At 39.7% G+C, this 26,335-nt stretch overlaps 3 protein-coding genes across 5 annotated transcripts in view; 2 read left to right on the top strand and 1 right to left on the bottom strand.

Moving 5' to 3' along the window:
* LOC110040752 (mediator of RNA polymerase II transcription subunit 16-like) overlaps positions 1 to 14,560 on the bottom strand; it is a 37,423-nt gene extending 22,863 nt beyond the window's left edge. For both annotated transcript variants that reach the window (XM_020746017.2, XM_020746018.2), the window contains exons 1-2: positions 14,496 to 14,560; positions 13,302 to 13,399 (exon numbers count right to left, since the gene is read on the bottom strand). The gene's annotated coding sequence lies outside the window, so the exon portion shown is untranslated. The remainder of the gene's footprint in view (positions 1 to 13,301; positions 13,400 to 14,495) is intronic.
* Positions 13 to 9,534, top strand: LOC110040755 (RILP-like protein 1). The gene is made up of 6 exons (XM_020746021.2): positions 13 to 524; positions 4,375 to 4,495; positions 5,783 to 5,913; positions 6,201 to 6,925; positions 7,960 to 8,052; positions 8,589 to 9,534. The coding sequence occupies exons 1-6, from the start codon at positions 264 to 266 to the stop codon at positions 8,620 to 8,622; spliced, it is 1,365 nt and encodes a 454-aa protein (XP_020601680.2). The 5' UTR covers positions 13 to 263; the 3' UTR covers positions 8,623 to 9,534.
* Positions 11,542 to 26,335, top strand: part of LOC110040762 (uncharacterized) — a 29,078-nt gene continuing 14,284 nt past the window's right edge. Inside the window, exons 1-3 of one of the 2 annotated variants that reach the window (XM_020746032.2) lie at positions 11,542 to 11,790; positions 12,111 to 12,209; positions 14,507 to 14,585. In XM_020746032.2, the coding sequence (XP_020601691.2) occupies positions 14,509 to 14,585 (77 nt within the window). In that variant the 5' untranslated portion in view covers positions 11,542 to 11,790; positions 12,111 to 12,209; positions 14,507 to 14,508. The remainder of the gene's footprint in view (positions 11,791 to 12,110; positions 12,210 to 14,506; positions 14,586 to 26,335) is intronic. The other variant, XM_020746030.2, reaches the window with a different exon arrangement.

The following is a 26,335-nucleotide window of genomic DNA, read 5'->3' as shown; positions in this document are numbered from 1 at the left end:
AACAGGACTCAAAGGTTCGGTACAAGGAGAGTGTACACACATATGTTTCCCAGATCCCTAGTTATTTTTGTACGGAAGTCGTTATTCATCTAAGTTTCTTTTAAGGAGAATTTTTTGGTTACACCGTTATCAAGCCTTGTCCGTGAAACTGCTAATTAATCAACGCTTTTGACAGCGTTCTTGCAATCAATTGCGACATCTTTAACCCGCGCGATCCAGAGAAAGGTACTTTCAAGAGTTGGTCTTCGTGTTGTGATCACATCATGGCTGCCGATCTCACGACTGCCGATGTCTACGAAGATGCTTCTCTCATTGGGCAAGATATTGAGAAAATTATCGAACGTTTTGGACACGACGCAATGATGGATTTGATGCCTAAGATCATTCGTGTGCTCGAGAAACTTGAGATCGTTGTCGGTGAAAGAGAAAAGGACAAACTCGAGATCGCTGAACTGAAACTAGAAAATGAAAGGCTCTACTTGGATATTAAGCGAGAGGCAAGTCAGCGCAGGAAACTAGACGAGGTAAGTTTACTGCGAAATAACTTGTTTCCTCATGCATGAGCGCGCTAATACGCGAAAATGAACAGTTCATCCATGATGGACATTTTACATGTAGCATGATCTTTCGACTTGTGGCAGGTAGCATAATTTGTTTATTTAAGGAAACTTACTTCACCTTATCAGCTGTTACTTTTACTCAGACGTAAAAGTAAGCTACAAAGAGGTCAATCGGGAGAAGTACAAAAGCGCGCCAGTGGGTCATGCGCTAGTGAAGCAACAAGTTGTTGCTTTGGGCGAAGCGACCGAAATCAATATTCGTGTTTCTTCTTCAGTAAATGAAGACTGTACTGTACTTTATATTGGTGCTTATGTTTTCTACTGTTGTTTAAGAGTATTATAGAGGACTGAAAAAAGCACTAATATTACGATATAAAGCTGGAAAACTGCATGTACTAATAGTCAATGACTTTCGTAGAAAACGTTACTTAACAATGACTCCTTGCATCATATCCGAGTCTATTTATAGTTGATAATGGGCTAAACTCCAGGATCATGAGTTGTTGTGGAGTAAGTGTCGGGTCGCTTTTCGGCGAACCCCAGCTACTTCTTCAATTATATATTAATCCTTGTCTTGGAATTAAGTGCTTTCCAGAAGTTCCGCTGTAAACTTAATTATACTTCTCTGATGATAATGCACGTCTAGCTGCTTCTTTGGGCAAACAATGAATTATAACCCAATATATATAATTTCAAGATCAATTAAAATTATTTAAGTTTTGAAGACTGGAGAAAATGAGGGATGAAAACAGTGCTTATTCTGACTCAAGTCGTGGAATTTCAAAGTTAGTGTCTATTAGAATATCAAAAGTTTCTTTTGAATTATTGAGAATGACAACATGTTTCTATAATCCAAAATGTGTTCTTAAACAGTTTCCAGTTCAGTGACTTACTAGACCTGTGCTGAATTATTGTATATTGGTACATATATTTTAATAAGCTGTTAAAGCTGATAAGCTGATGAAGTATATTACGGCCAATCAAGTTGAAGGTAGGGTGGCGTCGTGGTTAGTGCACCCAAGTCTGGATCAAGCAGTCCGGGTTTGAGTCCTGCCCAGGAACATCATGTTGTGTTCTTGGGCAAGACACTTTACTCTCTCAGTGCCTGTCTCCATCCTGGTGTATAAATGGGTACCGGGAAATTTTAATGCTGGGGGTAACCCTGCTATGGATCAAGCATCACGTCCAGGGGGGTGGGGAGGGGGGGGGGGCAGGGGAAGTAGAAATACTCCTGGTCGCTTCATACCATTGAAATGGGAGATAAGTGCTGGCCTGATGGCCCTGGCCACTTGGCTTGTATGCTGATGTAACCTTTTCACAACCAATTATGCCCATAGCTTCAATTACCATAGCTTCAGGTTTCATACAATAAAAGATTCTCTTGATGACTTTCATCACGTATGAAATATCTTTTTTATTCCCCTATCAAAGCTAAGAGTCTCGAGAAGTAGTCCCATATTAGAGCAATATGGCTTAGAGCCAGGTACGGGTAAATTGGTGACCTGACAGGTAAAGGCTGTGTCAATTTCAAGTAGACCTATCCCCAGGTATTTGTCGGGCAGTGGTCATTTTTTTTTTTGGAAAAAATGTTGTTGACGTCCCACTGTGGGGCCAGCTTTGAGAAGACTGCAAATGCCTGACCCATGGTCCAAGTTCAAAATTTTATTTTAATGATATGATGGAAGTGATATCGTTTGCAAATAACTCATCCAGGGCTCAACTTACCTTTTTTACTTGTTTTATAGAAGGTAAGTGCTGGGCACCCAGGATTTCATTGTAAGGAACCTTTGGGCTCCTTGTAATTTTTCTTAGACCACAGCCATTATCACTTGTTTTTGTCTTGGTCCCTCTTTTTTTATTGTCCCCAATATTGAAAGAAAGCCTGGAACAGGTTAACAAATAAATAGATCTCAACCATTGTCCTGGCTTTTGGAGCAATGCACTGATCTGGAAAGTGAGAAAACATAACAAATAATGCCCCCAGCTTGTTGGGGTCTTTTACTGCCCATATTTTTCTGTGTGACTGCCAGTGATAAGCTATTAATAACGACAGCTTTGCAATCAGTAAGTGCATTCGTAGAATTCAATAACAGCAAGCACTTATGGATTGGACATCTTGCCTGACAATGGAGGGGGGCAGGTGGGGGAGTTTGAAAATGCTAGGAATTTACAATGTTAGCCATAAGGCTCTTTTTAAGAGATCAATAATAACTGTAGTACAGACAGCAGGTCATCAGCTGATAAAGGAAAGTTCCAGAACCTTTCTGATTACTTTTGCAGTTCTTTACACCTTTCTTTGTCTTGCAGTATTTTGAGAATTCAATAACAGCAAGTACTTATGAATTGGACATCTTACCTGGCAAAGAGGAAGGGGGAGTTTGGGAATGCTAGGAATTGACATTGCCATAAGGCTCTGCTCATGAGGCTCTTTTTTGAGAGGTCAATAATAACTTAATAGAACAGACAGCAGGTCATCAGCTAATAAAAGAAGGTTGCCAGAACCTTTTTGATACTTTTGCCGTTCTTTACACCTTTCTTTGTCTTCAGTATTGTAATTAATATTAAATATGAACAGAAATTTTTGCACTGTGCATGGTTCTGTATATATTTGCTTACCAATAACTGATGGGGCAAGGAAAGTAGGAGTAATTTTCTCATGAGCTAAGCCCAATGAGCTGAGACATTTTAACTGACAACAACAGTCTTTATTTGTGCTCTATTAGATTTACATTTAAGAAAAATGAATTGATTCAGGGTTTAATATTTGCGGATAGAGAGAGCTTAGCCACTAAGAAATGGCAAATGCTAGTTATGATAAGTGGCTGGGCCATGTTGAAAAATGGTAAAAAATGGGGAAGAAATAGAACATACACCTACACCATACAAGTGTACAAACATGCACGATAAAAAAAAAAAAAATGGTCAGGGGTTGTGCCCTGATAACTAAAATTTCAAGTACATGAATGTATCAGTCAGTAGTTGGAAATGATAGATGATCTTCAAAGAGATTTTTGAAGCATTAGTACTGCTCTTGGATTGGAGATTTCCAGAGTTTAGCACTGTTAAAACGTGTATTAATTTTCCCTTAGTTGGGCTTAAAGTGCTGGGTAAATATATATGATTTCCTACTGGCCAGACTGGTTTCATATTGATGAACTTTGTTAATGTTTTTGAAAATGGGTGTAATACTGAGGTGTGATGCTGCATGGGTGTGCTTAAAATAGGTTAAGTCTGCATACGATTCAAGTGGCCCATCAGGGTGGAATTTATCCCAGTTTCTGTAGCACGAAGTGACAAGGAGTATTTCTACTTCCCCCTGAATGGGATGCTAGTCCATCGCAGGGTTACCCCCAGCATTAAGTTTGCTGATAGCCATTTATACACCCAGGTGAAGAGAGACACTGTGAGAGTAAAGTGTCTTGCCCAAGAACACAACACAAAGTTCCCCGCCAGGACTTGCACTTGGACCACTTGATCCAGAAACGAGCCCGCTAACCAAGAGGCCACCGTGCCTCCCACTGGGTGTGCTTTAAGGACTATCTTAAACTCTGCTCAAGGACAACAGTTATTTTGTAGGCATGTAATGCATTCAAAGACCTGTACTAGTGTAGCCCTCTGCTCAGATACTTAACAATATTATTGATACAAGACTAGTATATTTTTTAGCTTGTTCTCTGATGATGTATCTATCAAAGAACTGACAACTCTTCTTTGAGTCAGAACCAAACTCCATTAAGATGAAAAAAAATTGTTAAAAATTTATTTTAAGGGAAATAAGATGTCATATTAACATAGATTGTACTGTATTTTCTAGGAGCTGTATCAGCTGTCCTCAACAGGGGAAACAGACAATCTTAAAACCATGTTAATAAAGTTACAAGAGGAAAACAAAAAACTGAGAATGCAGTTTGAAGTAACAGCTAGTACTCAACCAGGTGAGGTAACAGGCATGTAAAGATTTTAGAATGCCTTTTAGTAAAGGGAAGATCTGTTCTGTATTGCCCTGACATGCTAAATGGTACCCCACCACATCCAAACCCATGGTACTATGCTATGCAGCAATAACCACTCAATGTCCTGTCCTGCAGTAACATGCTAAATGGTACCTCACCAAACCCAAACCCATGGTACTATGCTATGCAGCAATGACCACTCAATGTCCTGTCCTGCACTAACATGCTAAATGGTACCCCACCACACCTAAACTCATGTTACTACGCTATGCAGCAATGACCACTCAATGTCATGTCCTGCAGTAACAAGCTAAATGGTACCCCACCACACCCAAACCCATGGTACTACACTATGCAGCAGTGACCACTCAATGTCCTGTCCTGCAGTAACATGCTAAATGGTACCCCATCACTCCTAAACCCATGGTGCTATGCTATGCAGCAATGACCACTCAATGTCCTGTCCTGCAGTAACAAGGTAAATGGTACCCCACCACACCCTAACCCATGGTACCATGCTATGCAGCAATGACCATTCAATGTCTTGTCCTGTACTAACATGCTAAATGGTACCCCACCACACCTAAACCCATGGTACTATGCTATGCAGCAATGACCACTCAATGTACTGTCCTGCAGTGACAAGCTAAATGGTACCCCACCACACCCTAACCCATGGTACCATGCTATGCAGCAATGACCATTCACTGTCCTGTCCTGTACTAACATGCTAAATGGTACTCCACACCCAAACCCATTAGCTACCATGCCATGCAGCAATGACCAGTAAACTATATAATGAAGAAACAAAGACTGTTCTAATTATTAAGTTCCTGGGTTCATTGCTACAGTGTATAGGCTATAGTTACCATTAAATTCACAGGCTAGTAGAGGTAATTGTACAAATGAAATCAAGAATTATGACACGCATTTTCAGAAGTAGTCATAAAGAAATGCAAAGGTGTTCCAAGCTGCTCCCACTAGAAATCAGTGTCATGATTTCACTGCCATCACTGAACGAAGTGCAAACATTAGAGAGAGCATTGTAGGTGCAGAACTATATAAATAACATCCTTGTTTCAGGTACATGTAATTACTCCAAGGACTTGACCAAGTAACTGTGGGAGTCATGTGGTACTTGAGTTTTGTCGTTTTAACTTTAAGGGTCAAACTCGAACAATGCTTTTTACAGGGGGAAATAAACTGCATGTAACGCCTTCCTTCTCCTGTTAAAAGAGAGAGTAGATTGTTGATTGTTTTGGTTTATAGCTACGGCTTATATAAGCGCGCCAGGTGATGCTGAGTTGATGCGCAAGATGAAGGAGACAATTGATAATCAAAGGGACACCATAAGAAGTAAAAACATGGAGATCGATAGCTTAAGAAATGACCTGCAAGCGGTATGTACCTCTAATGAACTGTGTGCGTGACTAGCGTGACTCACTTTAGCGATCAACATCTAGTTAGCACGTTCACGCTTGTCACGCAACTACGCGTAACAATTAATACGAATAATTAGTAATAACGAAGAGCGCCACTGAAAAGATGTAATTTGTAACACAACTGAATGGTCTTTTGTTCATCAAGTTGCGTTATTTTCTGAATAGTGTAACGTTGTGACAGTGGTTCAGATGGAAGATTTCTCAGTTTAAGTTTCACTGCGCTTTTATCACACTGTTTCTTTCAGATGGAAGAGCAAATTGAACGGCTGACCACCATCAATGAGAGTGTTCGAAAAACCCTGGGAGCCAGCAAGACACGAATACACACTCTAGCCCAAGAAAAGGCGGAGTTGCAAACAGAACTGCGCACACTCAGACATAAAGATGACACACCGCTGCAAAGCGACGAGAGTGGTGCTGAGGATATAGAGGGATTTATGGATTCCTTCAGTGAAGAACATGACGCTAAAGAAGAGGAAGAAGGAGAGGGAGTTGACGAGGAAACAGTTCAAAATTCTGAAGGAAATACTGAAGACGTCGCACCTTTAAGCAATGGCAAGCCTCCGCCAAAACCACCACGACTACAACTTGAAAGGGAAGAAAATGCGGACGTTTTAAACAATAATGAAAATAATGTCGGAAATAACAAGGCGAATGTAATAGAGGGTGGGAAAGAAAACGAAATGATGGTAGGGCAGAATGGAAACGATGAGGAAGAGGAAAACAGAGGTGACTGGGAAATTGTTGGTCGGACAACGAAAACGGGGTACAACAGTGAAAAATCGCACGAGGAAAGAAAAGAAAGACGCGCAGAAAATCAACGACAGGGACGAGCAGACGGCAAGGAAAATAAAGATCCAAACCGGCCTCGATATACCAAGGCAGAGATGCTGGAGATTTTAACTGAAAGAAACAACTTGAAGGAAAAAGTATTCGCTTTACAAGACGAGCTCAGAATTTACAAACCCGGGTAAGTAACGTTTTGCGTTTGAAAACGGTTATATCTCTAGCGCTGACGAACGGAAACTTCGGTGAACTTATAGAACCCCTTGCTCTCTTTATTTTCCTGTGAGGACAACAGGCTCTGCTGAACAGACTTTGTACATTTTTCTGCTGTTAACGAACCCTTTTTAGTGAGGTGGCTAAGGGTGATTTTAAGGCGTGATGTTAACAGAGCGGAAGAAAGCATGAAATTTGGCCCAAAGAAGCTTGGTGTAAGAAACAAATTTAGCCTGGGTGCCACGTGATTCGATGATCCGGGGGGAAGACACGTCATTTCAATTCTTGATAACCTTCACCAGCATGAAATCAATGATGACTTTTATAATACCTTTGATCTGCAAATTGAACTAAAATACATAAGCAGCTTATATAAATTATGTTGAGTGGTTGATTCAAATAGACTTAAAGTGTTTATGCCACGCTCTACATGTTGAATAAACCGACTTCAGAGAATGCAGTTGAGTTTTTAATGTTGTTATAATCTGACTTAAAGGATGCAGTTGAAATTTATCTCTTTTCTCTGTACTTTATAAGTGCTTTTCTTCCAGGATCTGCGAAGAGATCGTGAAAGCATGCCGCTTGCTCTAGCTTCATTAAGACATAATATTGTATAGAATCGCATAGCTCAGAGAATTCTCGTACCCTGATTGGTTACCTAGGCGAGGTATTCTGCGTGCAATTGCGACTCTTGAAAGCGAGGCTTTGCGCGACACAGACGTAAATGAAACGAGGTTTTCGTTCATTAAAAAGAAGGCTATCTAATTGAGAAAAATTCATTACCTGACTCGTGAATTCCACGGTAAATTTCACTTGAAAAACCGATATGGGTTTTTCGCGTGAAATTTAACGTGGAATTCACGAGTCAGGTAATGAATTTTCCTGTACAATCTCCTAGTCAAGTGTAATGACATCATAACACCCGCATATAATTCCAGTATCACGAATTATCAGTTTAACAAGGGTATGTTGTCAAGGTAACATCCATGTCTCTTGAATTTCAAGGTATGCTGAACAGGACGAATATGGTCATCCAGCAAGAAAAATGTCTTCACCCAGAGTGACACCAAGGAAAGAAGAATCCGGGATTTCAAGAATGTGAGTTCGTGTTGACTTTGCTACCTAACCTACGATCAGGTGTTCTTTTTTTCGGCAGGTTATTTGCTACCCAAAGACATGTCCTCACCCTTCCCCCCCCCCCCCCCCGCCCCTCCCGTGAAACAAATACATACTGTCAAGTGTATACTCTAATTTGTAGAGTTTGGTTTTATGAAATCTTGAAAACAAACCTGTCATGAAGAGGAAAACAGGCAACGAAATATCTTACAGTGACTTGTGTTGGAAGTAGCAATGTGAGTTGCCGCGTCGCACATTCTGGCGCAAACAAGTTAAACGATACAAATCAGTTTTGCAAATAACGCTCCAATACATAACAGGGATTGATTTAGAGTAGCTCACTATAAATTTGATAGCATGAAAGATGTAACCAGAACCCAAGAAGAAACAGAATGGTCAAGACTGGACAAGATTAGCGCTGGCTACAAACAACAAAACTGAAGACGTTTTCTCCGATAAACCTGCCGTAGATTGCAGACTGTTGTTTCACTTACTTTCAGTTTGTTTTTTTCTTTCAGTTTCAGCATATTCACTCGGAAAGGAGACCATTGATTCTTCAATCGAAGTTGACAACCAGATTTTGACAGGAGTATGAGTGTGTTAAAGACGAAACCTTGGAGCATTAAAGGATTTCGTCCCGTAAGGAGTATAAAGAAAATTGTTTGCATGCATTGGACGACCTGTTGCTGTTGAAGGTGTCGGACAAGACGGACAGTGGTCTCCAATTATTTTTCTTAAATCAATGTTGTACGTCTAAACACGAACACGCTCCGAAGGCTGTACGAAGTAACGTCGTTACTTTCGTTACTTAGAAACGCGCTGACCTAAGAACGATATAGCGGGCCCTCGCCCTCCCTAAAAATAAACGACTGCAGTTGGTTCGCGATTTCAAGGCTGAATATTCGATTATATAACCCTCTAACCAAGTTTACATTCTTGGCTTGTTCAGTGTTTTTCAACAAAGTGGGACAGGCATTAGATAGCTCGCTGTTGATTCGTACTGAGAGCAAGGTTTGTTTTTGGCAGATCCTCTTTAAAGCGCCCGAAGTTCAAGTATCCAATCAAAATGTAATACGACCGCTCTGTCAGCTCGTCTCCTTAAGAAAACTTGATGGATCAGTTTCGAACCAGTTCTCGTAGAAACAGAAATCTGACGGAAATAATCACAAATTTACTGAGATAAGCTTATGTACGGTTTCAAGGAACATTTGCAACTGATTAATTATTCAATTGGTTATAGATTTTGCGATGAAGATAATATTTTATTAAACTTGATGATTTTTACAATAAACGAATATAGTTTTATATAACTGAGAGAAGTTCTAATTGTTGTAAGGACGATATTTTGGTAGACCTACAAATCCCTTTTGCAGTTGTGCACGAATTGTCGATAATTTTTTAGATTTGTGTCAAAACTTAAGTTCGTAGTAAAAGTATTGGGCAAAATAATGCGATGTTTGAAAAGTGTGTTTTGTATTTCTTGTTTTAGCTTCCTCTGCAGACGTGCTGTGTACTCGTCACGCAGTTTTCCCGCTCCAATTGCGTGACAACCTCATTATGTAGTTTTGATCTCCGGACTTTTTCTTTTGTAGAGAGAATACAATCGGTTTATTTGTGTGATGGCTAGCTACCGATACCAACAAAAGCCGGAAAAAGGCGTGATCTGATAAATAAGAAAGACGGAAAGAAAACAAATACCGGTAGTGAAAAAGAGTTCTCTTTATTCTGCCGAAAAATTGCGTGACGCCATCTTGACAGACAGGCAAAGCGGTCAGAAATTGTAATTTCTGTAATTTCCCATATGGGAATCCGATGGCAAATAACTTTTTTCCAGAATTGAATTTTACACAATTTGTGAATCGCAACGTTAAAATACTAGGTAGAAGATTGTATTCACCAAGTTTGAAGGATGTACCTTGGCTAGAAGACGCTCAGTTAATTTTTCTAATTTTCCATACATTTGTCTGTAAGTTTTTTTTCCCCGCGAACCGCGTCTACCCAGCCAAATTTACAGACAAAAAGTTTGCAAAAAGTTATTTGCCATCGGATTCCCATACAAACACTGTAATTCCTGACCGCTTTGCCTACCCGTCAAGATGGCGTCGAAAACCGTGATAAGGTCTATTCGTCGTATGTCACGTTTACTTCACCCTTTTTCACAGATCACGTTCAAGTCAGGAGCCATCAGGTTCAGTAAATCTAAATGAAGCGGGCGAGATCACAATATTTGATGTCGTGGGTTCAGCATCGCCATCCGTGCTCAATTCGTCATTGCGCCAAAGCCATCACAGAATTACATTTAATGAGCCAAAATGTCTGTGATGAGATCAATGGCATGAGATGAGAGAGGCGGAATTTTTTTACCATATGGTATTTGTGTTTTTCAATTCGTTTCCACTATAGCTACTCAGTGAATTACTGAGCGACTGATCTTTACAAAGGAACCCGGCAATGAAGGCATAGAGGTAAGGTTAAGTCTGCATACGAGCCAAGTGGCCCATCAGACGGGAGCTTATCCCGGGTTCTGTAGCATGAAGCGACTAGGAATATTTCTTCTCCTCCATCAGCTCCCTAGATGTAGCGTGCGAGCAGGCTCACCTTTGAGTCACACGCGCGAGCGGGCGCCGGGCGAAGAGCAAAGCGATCCGGCGGGAAGGAGTCTGGCGTCTCGCGGCTTCGCCGCTCGATTTCGCGCTCGCCGCTATGCCGCGCGCGCTCGTGCTTCAACGTGGGCTACCCATCGCAGGGTTACCCCCAGCATTTAACTCTCCGGCACTGTGAGAGTAAAGTGTCTTCCCCAAGAACACGACACGATGTCCCCAGCCAGGGCTCGAACCCGGAATACTCGATCCGGAGTCGAGCACACTAACCATGAGGCCACCGCGCCTCTACAAGGTATAGGTATAGAACGAATGCGTCACGAAGAGAGTCTCCGACGCTTACTTTTCACTAGCCCCCAGTCCTTGGTAGTGATCGCTCGCACTTTGCGCAAGAGAGAGCCAGATCAGAGGCATTTTTCCGCTACCGGTAAATCGCGCTCAAAATCCCCTGCTTCGATCACGCAAAGCAAATACGGTTTCCCCCCATGTGAGAGCAACTACAATAGACAACCTGCAAAGACTCATTTGACCTTAGTATGCTGTTGAAATCTTCTTTGCATTCATGTCAAGTCCTCAAAGAAGTCTAGACGACGAAACCTAAGATATACATGTGCTTAGCTTCAAAATACTTTTCCTTGCCTCAAGGGAAGATAAAAATACCGAAGAAAAGTGCGTCCCTCTCAAACTAGGATATACCGATATGCAACTTTTCCGGAACAAAATCCAAGACAATATTTTCAACCCTATTTTTAGCCCGGAACTCTCTCAATGCACTTGCTGTAATTTTTCGCGTGCTTTCCGGCTCGTTATGATCCTCAAAAATCCCGAGATTTACTATCATTCATCACTGGACCCTTCTTCAATTACGGTACGTCATAACTCTGTAATTTGAACGCGATTTGAAACTGCAATGATCGTTTTGCGAGCAATCTTGATGAAACCGGACTGTTCTTGTGAGTAAAGATTACAAGCTCTCAAAACTGATTGAGGCATTTTCTGGTGGTTAAGGACCTGGAAGATGAAAAACACAGGTTGTTTTCCCTACCGCCCGTGACAGAGACCACGTCGAAGACATTTCTGTGCGTTGTAGAAGCTAACGCTCTATTAACAACATCAATAGGTGAGTCGAGTTACCTTCGTTATTTCAAACAGGCAAGGACCTATTTTACACGGGAAACTGCTTTCAGGTTTCTTCTCTCGTATCACGTTTCTGTTGCGCAAATTTGACGTAAAAACTCCTTTCGCAACCGTGTATGAGAGAATCGTACCAGAATAGTTCATTTTTTTCCAGCTTTGGAACCTCGAGCTTAAGTCAGTCCGAAACAAGTAGCGTACAAACCGGAAATTGGCTTTTATTTGCTGTAATATTTGAACCAGAACGTTGGATTTGAGCTAGCTTGCTTTGTGTACTCTCTGAAACAATTTTGATTTTTCCTCTAGCAAACACATGCTGGGGTTTGTAATTTCTTCCAAAGCACGGTGGTCTTGTATCCGAAGCGAAATAAGTGATTGTGTGATAGATACGCTAGTCAATTAGTGGTAGGTACACAATTCAATTTTAGCTCTTCTTACTATTATTGTTGTTAACAAACGAGTTACCTCGTAGCCGCGGAATCACGCATAAACCTTTGATGAATTCCAAGCGTGGTTTCGTAAATCATCATTTTAAATCTAGCTCAATGCATTTTAATCGTCTTTCGCTTCTACGGGGCGTAATCTTAAGCTTTGTCAAGTCTTTTTAACAGAGAGATATTGCTTCATTTCATTTACATCGTTTCTTAAAATACCGCGCGGTGATTTGTTTTGGTTCTAATATCGCCCGGCACATGTGCTAACTCAATTAGAACATGAAGAAAATATTGAAATCACGTCAACCAGCCGCGTCAGCGGCGATCACGAATCCACCGAGGGAATATCGCTCTGATAATCGCGCTCTGTTTGTTTTAATATTCCATTTAAGTTAATAAGCTATATTTTTGTCTCCGGTTTGAATAGACATCATAAACGTCTTTGTTCAAATAATTACCTACTCACTTCACAATGCACCTTAATTCGCATGCTTAGTAGTTTTAGTGCTCAAAAGAACAATGTTTACTTTTGCTATATAAAAAAATTAACATCAGAGTTAATTTTGGTCGCCACCAACATTATCGGAAAGGTGAATACTGTACTCTAAAAGGACCTAAAAGACTTCAAATCAAAATGGCGGCTTAGGTCCCGGGCGAGGGTGAAATCTCCGGCAAATATTGAAAGAGACAGTACCATATCCGTCTAAAATGCCGCATCTGTTTTGTATTAACCGTCCTCTTCGCTGTAAAAATAATTTGTCGAAATCCCTGGCTGTTATTAAGTAGGATTAGACAAAAAAAACTGAGAATACAACTTAGCTCGTCTGTCTTTTTAAACCTTATTTCCGGCGATCGCGCCGGAGTCAACCCATTGTTCCGTATAGGGGGTGACTGCTAGACTTTAAATACGGTAACACACACTATAAAAACAGCAAATACAATTATATTAAAATAAATGAGCTAGAAATGAACTTAAACTTAGGAAATAGCAAGGTTTTTTTGCCAGCTTTGTTATAAGTTTGCATTTGGACAAAAAAAATGCAGAAAATGTTCCACCACTTACCACGAAGGAAATGCGATGACAACGCTGACAGCCTCTGGTTCAGTTCGTCTATTGTAGATTGAGTAGAAACACTGAAGAATGCTGTCCTTATCTAGTAACTGGATATTCACACAAGATTAAAACACATTTGCAGAAATACGATTTCTGTTGAGATTTGATAATGTTGCATATTTGTCCCAAAAGCTTTTCCAAATCTTCGTTATTAATCTGAAAAAGTTAGGAGTTTGAAGATTCGAGGCAGCATAAGCAGCTCAGCAGGTTAAAACGATATTCAAGACGAGGTGAATTTGTTTTAAAATACGCATGTAAACCTTTCATCTGCAGTAATTTTGCTTCAATTTGTTGCGATGATCTTATCGACATTTTCTGTCCTTTTGAAAAAGGCAAGATACTTCTTACTCTCAAGAACTTTCTTCAGTCAAAAGGCAAGGTCAAGTTCTGTTTATATTGTGTGTACACTCCCATCTAAGACTGCCTTAATCGATATAACGTGAAATTAATTCCTTGGCAGTATCCTTCTCTTGAGCTTTCCCAAGACACGTTTGTTGTTGTTGTTGTTGTTGCTGTCGTTGTTTGGAAATTATCAGAATTCCGGCTGAAAATTTCTGACTATTCGAAACTTCTACCTATTCACGTCCACCATCGTGGACAACGTTTAATACTGCGCATGCTTGATGAACCCAAAGGTTCACGCTTCTAGTGAGGTGGAACGAATGCTCAGAATATGTTAAGAGTTTTGCACATCCACGTAGCCTGTGAGCAGACTCCCGTGTTTGGGTTGGGAGCGCGAGCGGCGAAGAGATATGCACGTGAGACGAGGCGAGCCAGCTCACGAAGCGCGCCGGCGAGTCTAGTAGTTTCTAAGCCCCCCCCCCCCCCCACACACACACACACCACCCCCCTTCCCTTTCACGTCGTCCTTAAACTCGCTCACTCAGAAAACAGCGCTTGAGTGCAAAACCCCGACACTAGAGTCTTTACTAGGAAAGCGGTGTCAGTTTTCAAACGAGTAGCTCTGGGCACTGAAGGGGCCGATATCCGGACGAGGAAGAATGGAACTCCTTTGACCCGGAAAGAATTTGTATTTCCAGACTGGTCAATGGTCGAACAGGCTTATTTTGTTATGTCATCCTAACCCTGGCTTTTGTTGTAGTAAATTGATTGCATTAGTTTTCAACCGTTCTGTTTTCTCACCTCGCACACAGCAATGGCGTCTGAGGAAGAAACGGAGAAAATGTCGGCGCAAATAACCAGCGAGGAAGGAAAGACTCCGCCTTCACCTGAGTAAGTGAATTAGAGCAATACTTTTATCGAAAATATAGAACATACCTATTCGTTTAATAGCTTAATTTAGAGTCTTGACTGATCATTAAGAAAGAAAAGTGCAAAGAATATGTATGGCTGTATTTGTGGGAAATTGGAGCGATTTTCGATTGACTGTAAATATTAAATGTGTTTTCTTTGGTCTGACGTTTTACAGTCGCTCTAATTCAACGTTCTCTAGCCAAGAAAAGATGTTTTCCAGTCAACCAGTCACATGTAAGAGGCAAAACCAAAACCAATCGTGGCGCAGCGTTCGCGAGTTTTCCCGCGTTTAGCGCGAGAAGCATGTTTCCACTTCAGTTTCTGATTGGTTCATTCTCTTTCTGCCTTGTTGTGATTGGACATGTGCAAAAGAGTGGTTTACTAATCTGTCTTTATCGAAAACCAAAGTTATGAGATCTGACCATCACAACAAAGGGAGATGTCCCAAGGAACCAATCAGAAATCGAAGGAGAAACACGAAAACACTCCAAACGTGGGAGAACGACATAAGGCACTTAGGCAATTTGAAACCTTCCTAATTCATGGAGCCCCAAAAGTGATAAGCAGCTTATTTCTCGTCATAATGTCAATGCATACGAAGCGTGCAGGTAAGAAGAATTAAAGAAAGGATCACTCAAAGAGAAATTAACAGAAGATGAAAAATAGATCTCCTAAATAGCTCTATACCACTTAGGAAAAGTTTTAATTTGATATTGGCTCCACTATTGTGGACGTTTTGCTGCAGCTTTCTGGAAAGGGATTTATGTTCCACACGAGGGTACACGAGAATTTGAAATTCCCCAAGTTTACAAATTGATATCAAAACCATTTGTGTACAAGCGATAATCATGATGGCAACCCTTTACTTGGGTTTTCAACTGAGGGTCGTAAAGCCAAAACCAAAGTAATCACTCTCGCCAATCACAAAGAACACAGACAATCCACTGAACAAATTAAGGCACGAACTAGATACATGTAGCTGACGCGAGGCCCGGGAAAACGCGCGCGTGTGAGTAAGTCACGATTGGTTTTGGTTTTGGATCTGATTGGATAACAAAGTGGCGTAAGTTTTTTCAAGCCAATCGGGCGCTGGGCGTAGTAATGCAAAACCAAAGCAAATCCGAAATACTTTCTACACCCAAGTGAAAAACGCTCTAATGGCAGCAGTGCAATAGTATATAGTGATTTTTGACGAAACTTAACAATTGTCTTTACATTTCCGTTGATGTAAATAAGTCTTTTTTTAGCTTTTGACTTTTCGAAGTTATGTTATGACAGTGACAGACATGACAGTGTTCCTTTAAAATATTAACAGAGCTTCGCCGCTGACGTTCAAACATTCAGCCTAATATTTTTCTTGCTTATCTTCCGCAATCCGTCTCAATCTTCCTTTTTTACAATCTCGACACTTTTTTGGTTTATTTTTTTCGCTTTTGTGTTTGCATTTACTGTTGCTGAAGTGAACGTATGTACACACGCTAGCCATTGACTCACGACACATTACGTGCAGATAAGTTGGTTACAACAATACAGTCATCAACAACCGAATGACTGACTTGCATTCAGAAATCCAATTTCCTTTTTGCGCGGACATGTCTACACGTAGGTTGCTGTAACAACAGCTGTCATAAAAAACATCGAGAAACATACAAAGGATGCTAGTGAAAATATTGTGAAGGGGTACGTTGCCTGTCAGCATGTATACACTATCAAGGCCAGTTGACCCGACTCCAAATAAAATCATTCGAAGTTAAAATTTGTTCTCATTATTTTACGTTTACTGCGTTTTTAAGAATTTTATTGTCTGAGCACAAAGGAATTCTTTGTAGCCTTTAATTGCAATCCTCATTCCGGGACAATCAGAGCGCTTTTTATTAAACCGATTTCTACCTCATGAGAGACCGTCAAATGCAGCGATGTCACTTCTTTAAATCGCTCCTTAGGTGTGAAACTTCTCCCTGCAACTGTCAAGTAAAAACTCTGATCTTCGCAAGTGGATGGCAATATCCGAGTAAAAGAGTTAAAATGAAGACGTGTTCATGTAGATTAGAACAAAAGTCAATATTTATACTGGTTTTAGAAAGGTACATAATCATTTACCAACTGGTCAGATACTTTAAGCGACGGTTGGAGCCGGGACGTTTTTACTGCAGAAAAAAGACGCGCTTTACTTCAAAAGGTCGTTGTTTTCGGAAAAAGGCCTTTCTCACGTAAATTTAGTTCTAGCAATTTTAAGTTGTAATTACCAGAAGGACTCTACTTTTACGAGGTGAGACACTCTCGGAATTCTACGGTACACAGTTATGACTAAAAACAAACACTGTCAAAAATCTCTTTGTCAAACAACTCCAGAGCAGTAGTTTTCTGTCGATCTATTACATGTAATGACACGAATTCTAAAATGTCCAAAACAGAAACCTTTCAATTTACAGTTGAGAAATCCCTGACAAATCTGTTATTAGGAGTCGGCTTTTTTCTGAGCAAAAAGAGGACAGCCCCGATTTTCGATTTTTGTCTTCGTGGGAAAAAGACTGGGTCCTAAGTTTCTATGTTTAGTTTGGACACCAGCTTGTTGACCCATAGTGACCTTGTTACAAGGCAAAGAGAATATGCGCGAATTTTCCCACGACTCAGACGAGTTGCTGACGACTCGAGGAAATTACTAAACGAAATGGAATGAGTAAGTGTGTTTAACCAGAGAAAGCCAAATCTTGCATATTGTAGATGAAACTGCTAAGAAAACAATCTATACAAGTAACTGAGGAATGATTTTTCTTGGATGCCCAGGTGGCAAATTTGTAAACTTAAGTAATTGGTCATGACAATAACACGAGGCAAGAACTAAATTAATATCTTGTAGCAGGAAAGAGTATTTAACTTTGTTTCGCAACGCTCAGCGTTCGGTTTGTCTATCGACTTCCTCCACAACAGAAACAGTAAGTAAACGTTTACGAGTTATTCGACTCAGTTTAACTCTTCCCGGACTCTCAAAATTGATCAAAATCTAATGTTTCCTTACCATATGAACACATTGTCATGTATACAGTTAATGAGAATCTCGCGAATCATCAAATTGGAGATACTGCCTCGAAAGATAAGCAGGTTCTTCGAAAAGAAATGTTTGGAACTCAGAAGGGGAATTAAGTGTGGGCTTGGCGGGAAAGGGGTTTAACAGGCAAGTTAACTTGCTACACAAATTGGATTTCTTTAAGTAATGGCATCAGCTCAACCCTGTTAATTTATGACCTGAATACACAAGTTCATTGTTATTCAGTTATTGTCTGTAATTGCAGTCTTATTCTGATAAATTTAATTCGTGTAAAGACCGCTTTTAACTTAAGTTACTAATACTTCTTTTTTAAACATGGCTTAATTAAATTACGTAATCCACAGTTGATTTTGCACCTTAAAATTGTTATTCAATTTGTGTAAGCTAATTTGCCAGACTTTGTACCACCCTTGGCGCTGACTGAATCCGTAACCTTTGTTATTTCGACGAACATTAAATCAAAATAAGTGTTAATTAAATAACGCAAAGCTTTGCCAACAAACAATGCGTGTTTATAATCGGATAGCTGTGAAGCTTTAGGCCAGTCCGTCACTGTCTGATGCAAAAGACTTTCAGTCTCCATTGCTACTATACATCTACACATAATATATAAAGTTTGTAATCAAATATCATTTTCTCCGCGCGTCATTGGTCAGGATACGTCACGTGACGAGACACGCGACGCCACTTTCGGTGCCTCAGCTCATTCGGAAATTAAAGACTATTTTTGAACTGGAAATCGATCAAGCATTACCAGACGATTACAAACCTGAAAATTATTCCCTGAAGATTTTAAGGTGGCTTAAAGCAGTTTCCAGCAGTTAGATTTTGATAGGTCATTATTACCACTCTTTATCACTTGATGCTACAGTCATGGTATCAAAAAGACGCTTTGCTGCGTGTACCCAGGCAGTCGTTATACTGAGAAGCAATAGCTATATTGCAATTGAGCTAAATGTTCTGCATTTGAAGTTGTACGAAATTCAATCGAATTGATGTGCTTAAGCTATTCTGCTTTTGATTGCATTTCTTGGAATCGATTAATAGCTTATTACTCGTTTGCAAGTCTTTAGGGTGTGAAATGAGTCATGGTCTTTATATCAACCTATGAACGTTTCAGGCTATTTTCCTTAGCCTTTGTCGTTGTTATTTGCGTTTCTCAAGCAAGCGAGACATTTTGAATTTCGTAGTTATAGCGATGCGTGACATAGACCTACGAACGCGGTTGTCGAAATCATATACTTATCTCGTGATTTTTAGGCCATTTAGAAGTTAAAGTATTAGGAAAAGTGCTTATGTAAATGCTTGTTTGTTCAGTACAGATAATCAGTCGCCTAGATAGCCAAAGTAAGTTCCAGATGTTTACAATATTTTCCGGCCGCAATGTAGGCGTACCGCGGAGGTACACCAACATGGCGGTTCCATGGTCTCTGTAAATTTGTGCAAAATATTTCGACGAATATCTGAGCTTGGGAAAACGCACAGACCCAAAAATTCGAGGAGTGTCATCTTTATTAATCTCCTATAACATCACAATTTCTTGATTTTATCCACTACATGGTTTTCGAATAAATTTTTTATTCCGTCAGGATTGCGTGACAGTGCAAACCAAGAATTGTTTTGCTGGGGTCACTGACATACATTAGTTTCTTTCAGCTTAAATGTACAATAATTCCCTACATGAGTTTCACTCTTGTTAAGACACATAACTCTGTTACAAGCAAATAACGAGAGAATATCGTTTAGTTCGAGATTTTATCTTTATTATACTTTACGAAGTTTCTCAGAGCATTTTACTTAGGTGTACTCGAACAGATGAATTCGTAAACAAATTCTCTAACCTTTCTGCTCTTGTTGCTCAGACGTTCTTGAGCTCGTGCTGGGATTCTGCTTGGTTCACGATCACGTCTAAAAATACGAAGACGCTTCTGAAGATGCTTTTTATCAAGTTAAAGAGTTGATAGCCCCGGTTGATGGCTCTTTTGGTATAACATGATTCACGATTCACTCAAAATGTTCGCTCTTAAATTGATCTCTCGTAAGGCTTGCAGCGACCCGTTCCGAAAACGCTTAACGTCCTTTAGTGTTGGTCTACCTTGAACGGTGTGTTCGTTTGTGTGTGATTTCATCGCCCTAGAAATCACGGAATCCGTGCTAACTTTTCTCGACGACAACCTTTGTAAATTCCATGTGCTGTACGCATGCACAGGTGGCGCATACGCTTTAGAGACCAGACGGCGATTTGTGACTGAACGCAGAAAAAAAAAGAGCCGAAATTTAAACCCAAACCTCACTGCCTGGGTAAAAAACTGCCCAATCATTGGTGAACACGTTGTTATCACTTTCGTGACACAATAGGTTACCATAGCAACAGTATGACCTGCTAAAAACACCCTTTATTACAGCTTTCTACTTAGCTTCTTTGTGCCTCGTGGCTTATTACAGCTTTAGAGGCTTATAATTCAAAAACGGCACGGTGAAATTTTTTTATTTTACCAAATTTTAATAAGCATGATAAGACGCAACTTTTGGCAGAGTTTTAAACAAATCTGTACATACGGTTCAGAGCCACCTTAAATTTTCAAAACTTTAAGGTGGCTCTGAACGCCAATGATTGGGCAGTTTTTTTGATACCATGATTGTAGCATCAAGTGATAAAGAGTGGTTATAACGACCCATCAAAATCTAAGTGCTGGAAAGTGTTTTGAGCCACCTCAAGCTTAGCTTTCCGATTCTGTGACAGATAAAGACGAAATTCGAGTTTTAATGAAAGATGTAGTGTTTTATGTCCCTGTTCCTTAAAAGATCATCTTTCCCTACGAAGAACCTGGTAGCAGGCTAAAGGTCATCTAATTGCAAAAAATTGTTATTTAGAGCTTTGCTTTGAAGAAAATGTTCACGTTTACAATTGATAAAAAAGTACGATATCACCACATAGACTTTCTCGTCAACTGAAGGAAAATGGTTTACCAGCAGAAACACTTACATTGCTTGCAAAAAATTTCGGACACTTTTTATCTCATTTCGGAAATATTTCGGACAAAACTTTCGAACAGTTTGCGCCTTTTCCATGACCAAAGTTAAGCAGTTGTTATCACAGCAGTATCAAAACAACCATTTATTTAACGTAATTTCCAGCATTATAATGCATAAAATGTGCTTGTGTCTATTTCTACTGAAATTAAAGCCCGTTTCTGACTCGTCTGTCATTTTTTCAATTTTCTTTTTTAACTTTTTGCCTCTTTATTTTCCGAAGGCATATTTCTTTTTCATCACTTTCCAGACCTGGAAATTGAAAAAATAAATTCCATGACTTTTCGGGTTTTCCATGACCCGTACGAACCCTGTAATGGTATTCATAAATTTCCCCCATCTTTTCACTTGTATATATTCAATTGCTTTCATTTTATTTCCGTTTTCCTCAATGTTGTTGTTTTGCATGCTCTTTTTCCTCAAGTAGTTTTCTTCCTTTGTTGAACAATTCAGGCACACTATCTGGTACATTGAGGTATTTTCGAACTGAAAACTGGTGTCTTAACTTCCTCTTTCACTTTGACAGCTGAATTCTCCTATCAATCTTTTGCCTCTTTTCCTCCTCTTTTAGTATCATTCTTTCTCTTATTATTTTTTTTTGTCGTGAATTCTTCTTCTTTTTCCAAGTGTGAATTCCATCTTCTTCGCATTTTGTGAGGGACAATTTGGTTTATTGGAAGCTCCAGATGAGTGAATATCCACGAGTAAACTGTTGAACAATAACTGTATTGTGTCCATCGGTCCACCCATCACGTAATTACTATTGGCAAGCACTTGTCTTGCGCACAAGACAAAAGAACAAAAAAAAAAGCAATATTGCTTTATCGCTACTTTACACACAACGGAAACGTATATATTGGCAAGCAGATACAAAATAGTTTCCATTGACGCAGACACCACAACATATCAAAACCACTAAGCCCTTTGAATCGCTTGTAACGCTACGAAAACATCGAGAAGCGACCAATCTCGCGAGATTTACATACGACTTGCATCAACGACACCGAAGTTGTTTTAGCCCATGTTCGGAAATGAAATTTCGAAAACAAAACAGTAGAAGCACTTAGATCACTTACTTACTCAGTCGTGAATCGAACAATGTAAACTTGTCAAGAAAACGACATGCTCTATTAGCACTAATTAATAAGGCGACAGACGAAGTTCTACACGTCCTGCGTGTTGCAACCTTAAATAATTAACAGTATTTATAACATGGTGCTGGTCTCGCTACAAAACTGCAGGGTATCGGCTCGATCAGTGCTTCGAACTGGATAAGAAACCTCTTCGCTCGCTCAGGTAACACGATAGCTTTCCATTATGTTGAATACCTAGCTAAAGCGATCACTAAATTCCAGCACTAGAGCTTTATATCGACAGACGCAAACGTCTTTGGAACTCGGCCTGTTTCATGTGAAATTTTCCTCAAGTTTGCTCAACTCTTTAAGCAGATTTTCGCTCCTTTAAGTGATTTAAATAATCCGGCCTTTCTCCCTCTTTTATTACCCACTTTATTTGAGCGTCAACGTTAATCACAGTTACAATGTCGATTAAGTTTTCGAAACGTACTGAAATTTTCAACTTGTTTGTGCATTCTCTCGCTCTGGAGTTGACAAAGTCGACTGAAAAGTTGCAAAGAAAACTTGGATAATGTGTTGTGTTTGCAAACACCGATAGATTAGCCCTAACTTTCGGACAAAATGACGATAATTTTGCCACTAACTACTTCACAAGGTCACCTAGCCGCTTAATAGCTGATCACGAATGGTCCGCTTTGCTCTCCTTTCACTTCAGCAGAACTAGGATTACTAATTCAACTATATGAGCTGCGAAAGTACACAATTAATGTGCGCTTTTCACTCGCACAGTCGAGCGAAATTTCAACATCAGTTCGTTTAAATATTGTAAATAGAAACTCTCAACAATGTACTTGATACACGGTTTCTCCATATGTTAAGATGCAGCTCTCAACTGGTTTTAACCCAGATAATTACTAATCGTTTAACAATGAATCTCTAAAGCCTCCATTTTCGTAACAGTTGCTATTTTCATTAAGTTATAGCCTTAAGCGCTAGCTAAATTAACGTTGCTTTATGAGTGCGCGTTGCCGGAAAGCTTTATTATCAAACCGCAAGTTCATTACATGCCCAGTGATGTTGCTGCGATTCAAATTTTCATTACAGAAGATATCACGATATGTGATCGACCGTTTTAGTTAGTGGGTTCGCAGAAACGTTTCTTGTGACTTAGCCAGGCGTGAGAAAAACCGCGAAAACAATAGCCCACCGTTTATCATTTGTAATCCGAATAAAAACTTTCATCAACACAGTTTACACCAAAACATCCTTTGTGAAAATTAATTGTATAACTTATTAGCACTCACAGCGAAACCCACGCAAAATTACAGCATCACTTCACAACATTGTTAGTCAGTGTTAGATTTGTACTTATTTCTGTCTTTCGCCGACACACTTACGAGCGGTGTACTAATTACAGTAATTAGTTCCTATGTCTTGTGTATAGTAGTAATATATTTCACACGAGTTTTAAACTTGGGCAAACACTTCCAACTAGACTAGAGAGCAAATAAGTGACTGTCTGCATGTGTTTAAGAGAAATGAACGCTGGTAATTAGAATAAATGTAAATCATGGATTTGACAAGGGACGGAAAGATCAAATCAATTAAACATATTTTAATATTGATAGCCTAGGTTCTGAACACGTATTGAAAAACTCTCATTAAACTGAAGGCGTTCTATTTTGAATCGTTTTCCACGTCTTAGAGATATAAGGACGAAGTATGTTTTAGTGCCCTGCCTTGAGTTAGTAGTCAAGATTTCACTTAGACCAAGTTACTTGAGTCAGGCTAACTTAATCGAGATCCAGTTATTGATACAATTGATGAGAGAAACTGGAATTTCGCACAGCTTTAAAAATAGTTCTTTCACGAGCTCCAATATGGCTTCCCACTTGAAAGCCGTCGCCATTTTTAGCTATTGACGGTGGACAGTCCAGTAACTTTAACTGATTCTGGCACCGCTTAAATCACGCGAGGGCCCGTCCACACTGCGCCAAAGAAATTTGGAAACAGAGTTTTCACTCTGAAAACGCATCAAATGTTTTCCGTCCACTCTACACTGGAGAAATTAAGAAACGCAACAATCACCGGTCATTTTTGATTTGTGTCTGAGGAAAACTCGGGCAGAGAAATTACCTGATAACCGTGACGTCATCGTTTTCAAAAAGCTCCGTTTTCAAAATATTTTCCGTCCACATTAAAACGCAAAGTCGGCGTTTTCAAATTCCATCGGTTTGAAGTGCGTTTTCGGAAAGCTCCGTTTTCGTGACGGCTTAGCGTGGATGGTAGGCCTAACCGTAGAAATAAAGCTGCGTTTTCTAATTTCTCCGGCGTATTGTGGACGGTGCCTAAAAAAAGCCCGTCGCTTGTTGACCTCAACAGTATCGATCGACTATTTTATAGGGAGGAAGCTGACATCATTTAAGAATATCTGCCTTAATCCTTATCGCAAAATATCAAAAAGAGGTTTGCGCTGTACCGGTAATATTAACAAATAGTCATTTCTTTGCCACCCATGATTTTTGTTCATACCAACGCAGTTTGTGACGGATTGCAGGCTAAAGGTCCTATAACTGTATCAGCGAGTGGAAACAAAGGTTTGCTGAATACTTTCCTTATTATACACTAATTCACTGGCACAAAATTCATTGAAATGGATCAGAATGAATCATAATATTGACAAACTTAAAAACGCGAGGCCCGTGATTTAAATTTTAATTCGGAATCCTCGACAATGCTCAAATACAAGGAGTATTTCGGTCATTAATTTCATAATTGAGGGAAGATTTCCTCCATTTGTCTTTTGAGCAAATGCCCCATGGCAGTTTAAACTGAGTTTCTTTAGAACTAAACCGGTGATTGTTTGATCGATCGCTTTGATTGCTGCTGGCTTTGGTTGTTGTTATGACTGACTGACTGACTGACTGACTGATTGACTGACTGACAAATGGTCTGACTGTCTCATTGCTTGAATGACTGACTGCTTGACTGACTGGCTGACCGACCGACCAAATCAATGAATCAATGAATGACACAACCACTGACTGACTGACTGTTTAACTGACTGACTGACTGACTGACTGACTGACTGACTGACTGACGGACGGACTGACGGACGGACGGATGGACGGACGGACAGACTGACCTACCGACCGACACTTGTAGATTAAAGTTTTGTGAAAAAAGCTTTATCGCAATAAATTGTAATTTTTTTCGAGTTTCAAAATTAGTTTTATATGGAGCGGACCCTAAAGACGTTATAAAAAAGCAAAAGAAACAAGGATTGTTAAAACCGAAAAAGATTGAAAGGGATAATAAAGAACAAACTTTAGCTAAAGACATATCCCCCATAAATTTTCTCGTCATAGGCATTTCAAAGGCGGCAACCTCACTGAATAGATCACGGTATATTTGATTTAGCACGTCAGAGGCAAGAAACTGTGCCTATATCTCTACGTTATCTAGGATTACTTGCAAAACAAGACGCACATTCTTTATCATCTGCCTTATTATTAGATAAAACCTGATCGAGCATTTCTCCGTCGCTCAAGCGAGGGACTGTTTCCCTTGGGAAGCCGGGCGATGATAATAATTCCAAATCAATTGTTTTGGTCAACGCGCTCATTGAATATACTTTGTTTTCTACTCAAACGCGTGGCATTCAAAGCCTAATTAGTTTATGATAATATGACATTGTTAATATCGCATTTCGGCGGCTTGTACAATTTTATAAACAACGCTGTTTCCGTACAATTCGGCTGAAAACAAACGAAGTCACTCACTTCTGCCATCTTTAAGCCAAAACGCCGTATCTAGCGATAATGAATGTCTTGAGGAATAAGCGAACCAGGTTAGTTTTGATTTAATCTATTTGTTTCATGCTTTCTGAAGCCCTTTAAGGCCTAATCTGTATAAACAGGTCTAAAAACATCTGTTTCAGCAAATGACTACATTTAATCGTTTGGAATTAAACTTTCCGCGGAGAGAAAACACTTGATATTGTAGCTATATTATACAGCAATTTTCAGTTTTGGATCTAACAAATTTTTGACGGTTTTCAAGCTGTGAAGGACTCAAACAAAACGACAGTAAATTAGATAGTTTACAAAGCATGAAGCCATATAACCGGGTATGATTGATACGTCCTTTGCTTGCAAAGGCAAATTAACTTACCAGAGATTTATCAACTCATACATACAGATCGCTACAAGGCAGTTAAATCTACCTCGCTTAATAAACCAAGCCAAACTGCTCGTAGTCAGTATAATTTTGCTCGAGGCGTGAAGAGGACCTCGGGATTAAAATAATTGAGATGTCATCGACACTTTGAAAGTTATACATATCTCAAAACGCCAGCTACAGTTTATCTTGTGGACACAATACTCAATAATTCTCACTTTATAATTGTCGCTAGGCTTCCATCGAATAAAAGGGTTTAAAACCCGACATGTTGATCACAAATGCGCTATCATTCCAATTTGTTATTTCTTTTGTCTTTAGACTGCGATTATATAACTAAAGTTCACTAATATAATTAAAGAATTCGATATTTTCAAGTATTTTTAATTTGA

This window comes from Orbicella faveolata, unplaced genomic scaffold, assembly GCF_042242905.1.
Source record: "Orbicella faveolata isolate gen_17 unplaced genomic scaffold, um_ofav_v1 contig_47, whole genome shotgun sequence".
Classification (NCBI taxonomy): Eukaryota; Metazoa; Cnidaria; class Anthozoa; order Scleractinia; family Merulinidae; genus Orbicella; species Orbicella faveolata.
This window is presented reverse-complemented; position numbering and strand designations above follow the sequence as displayed.

Bases quoted from the DNA above. Each gene is read 5' to 3' on its own strand.
- LOC110040755 (XM_020746021.2), top strand. From the start codon at position 264: ATGGCTGCCGATCTCACGACTGCCGATGTCTACGAAGATGCTTCTCTC. The intron at 5,914-6,200 runs GTATGTACCTCT...TGTTTCTTTCAG, and splicing joins TAAGAAATGACCTGCAAGCG to ATGGAAGAGCAAATTGAACG. The intron at 6,926-7,959 runs GTAAGTAACGTT...TTGAATTTCAAG, and splicing joins CTCAGAATTTACAAACCCGG to GTATGCTGAACAGGACGAAT.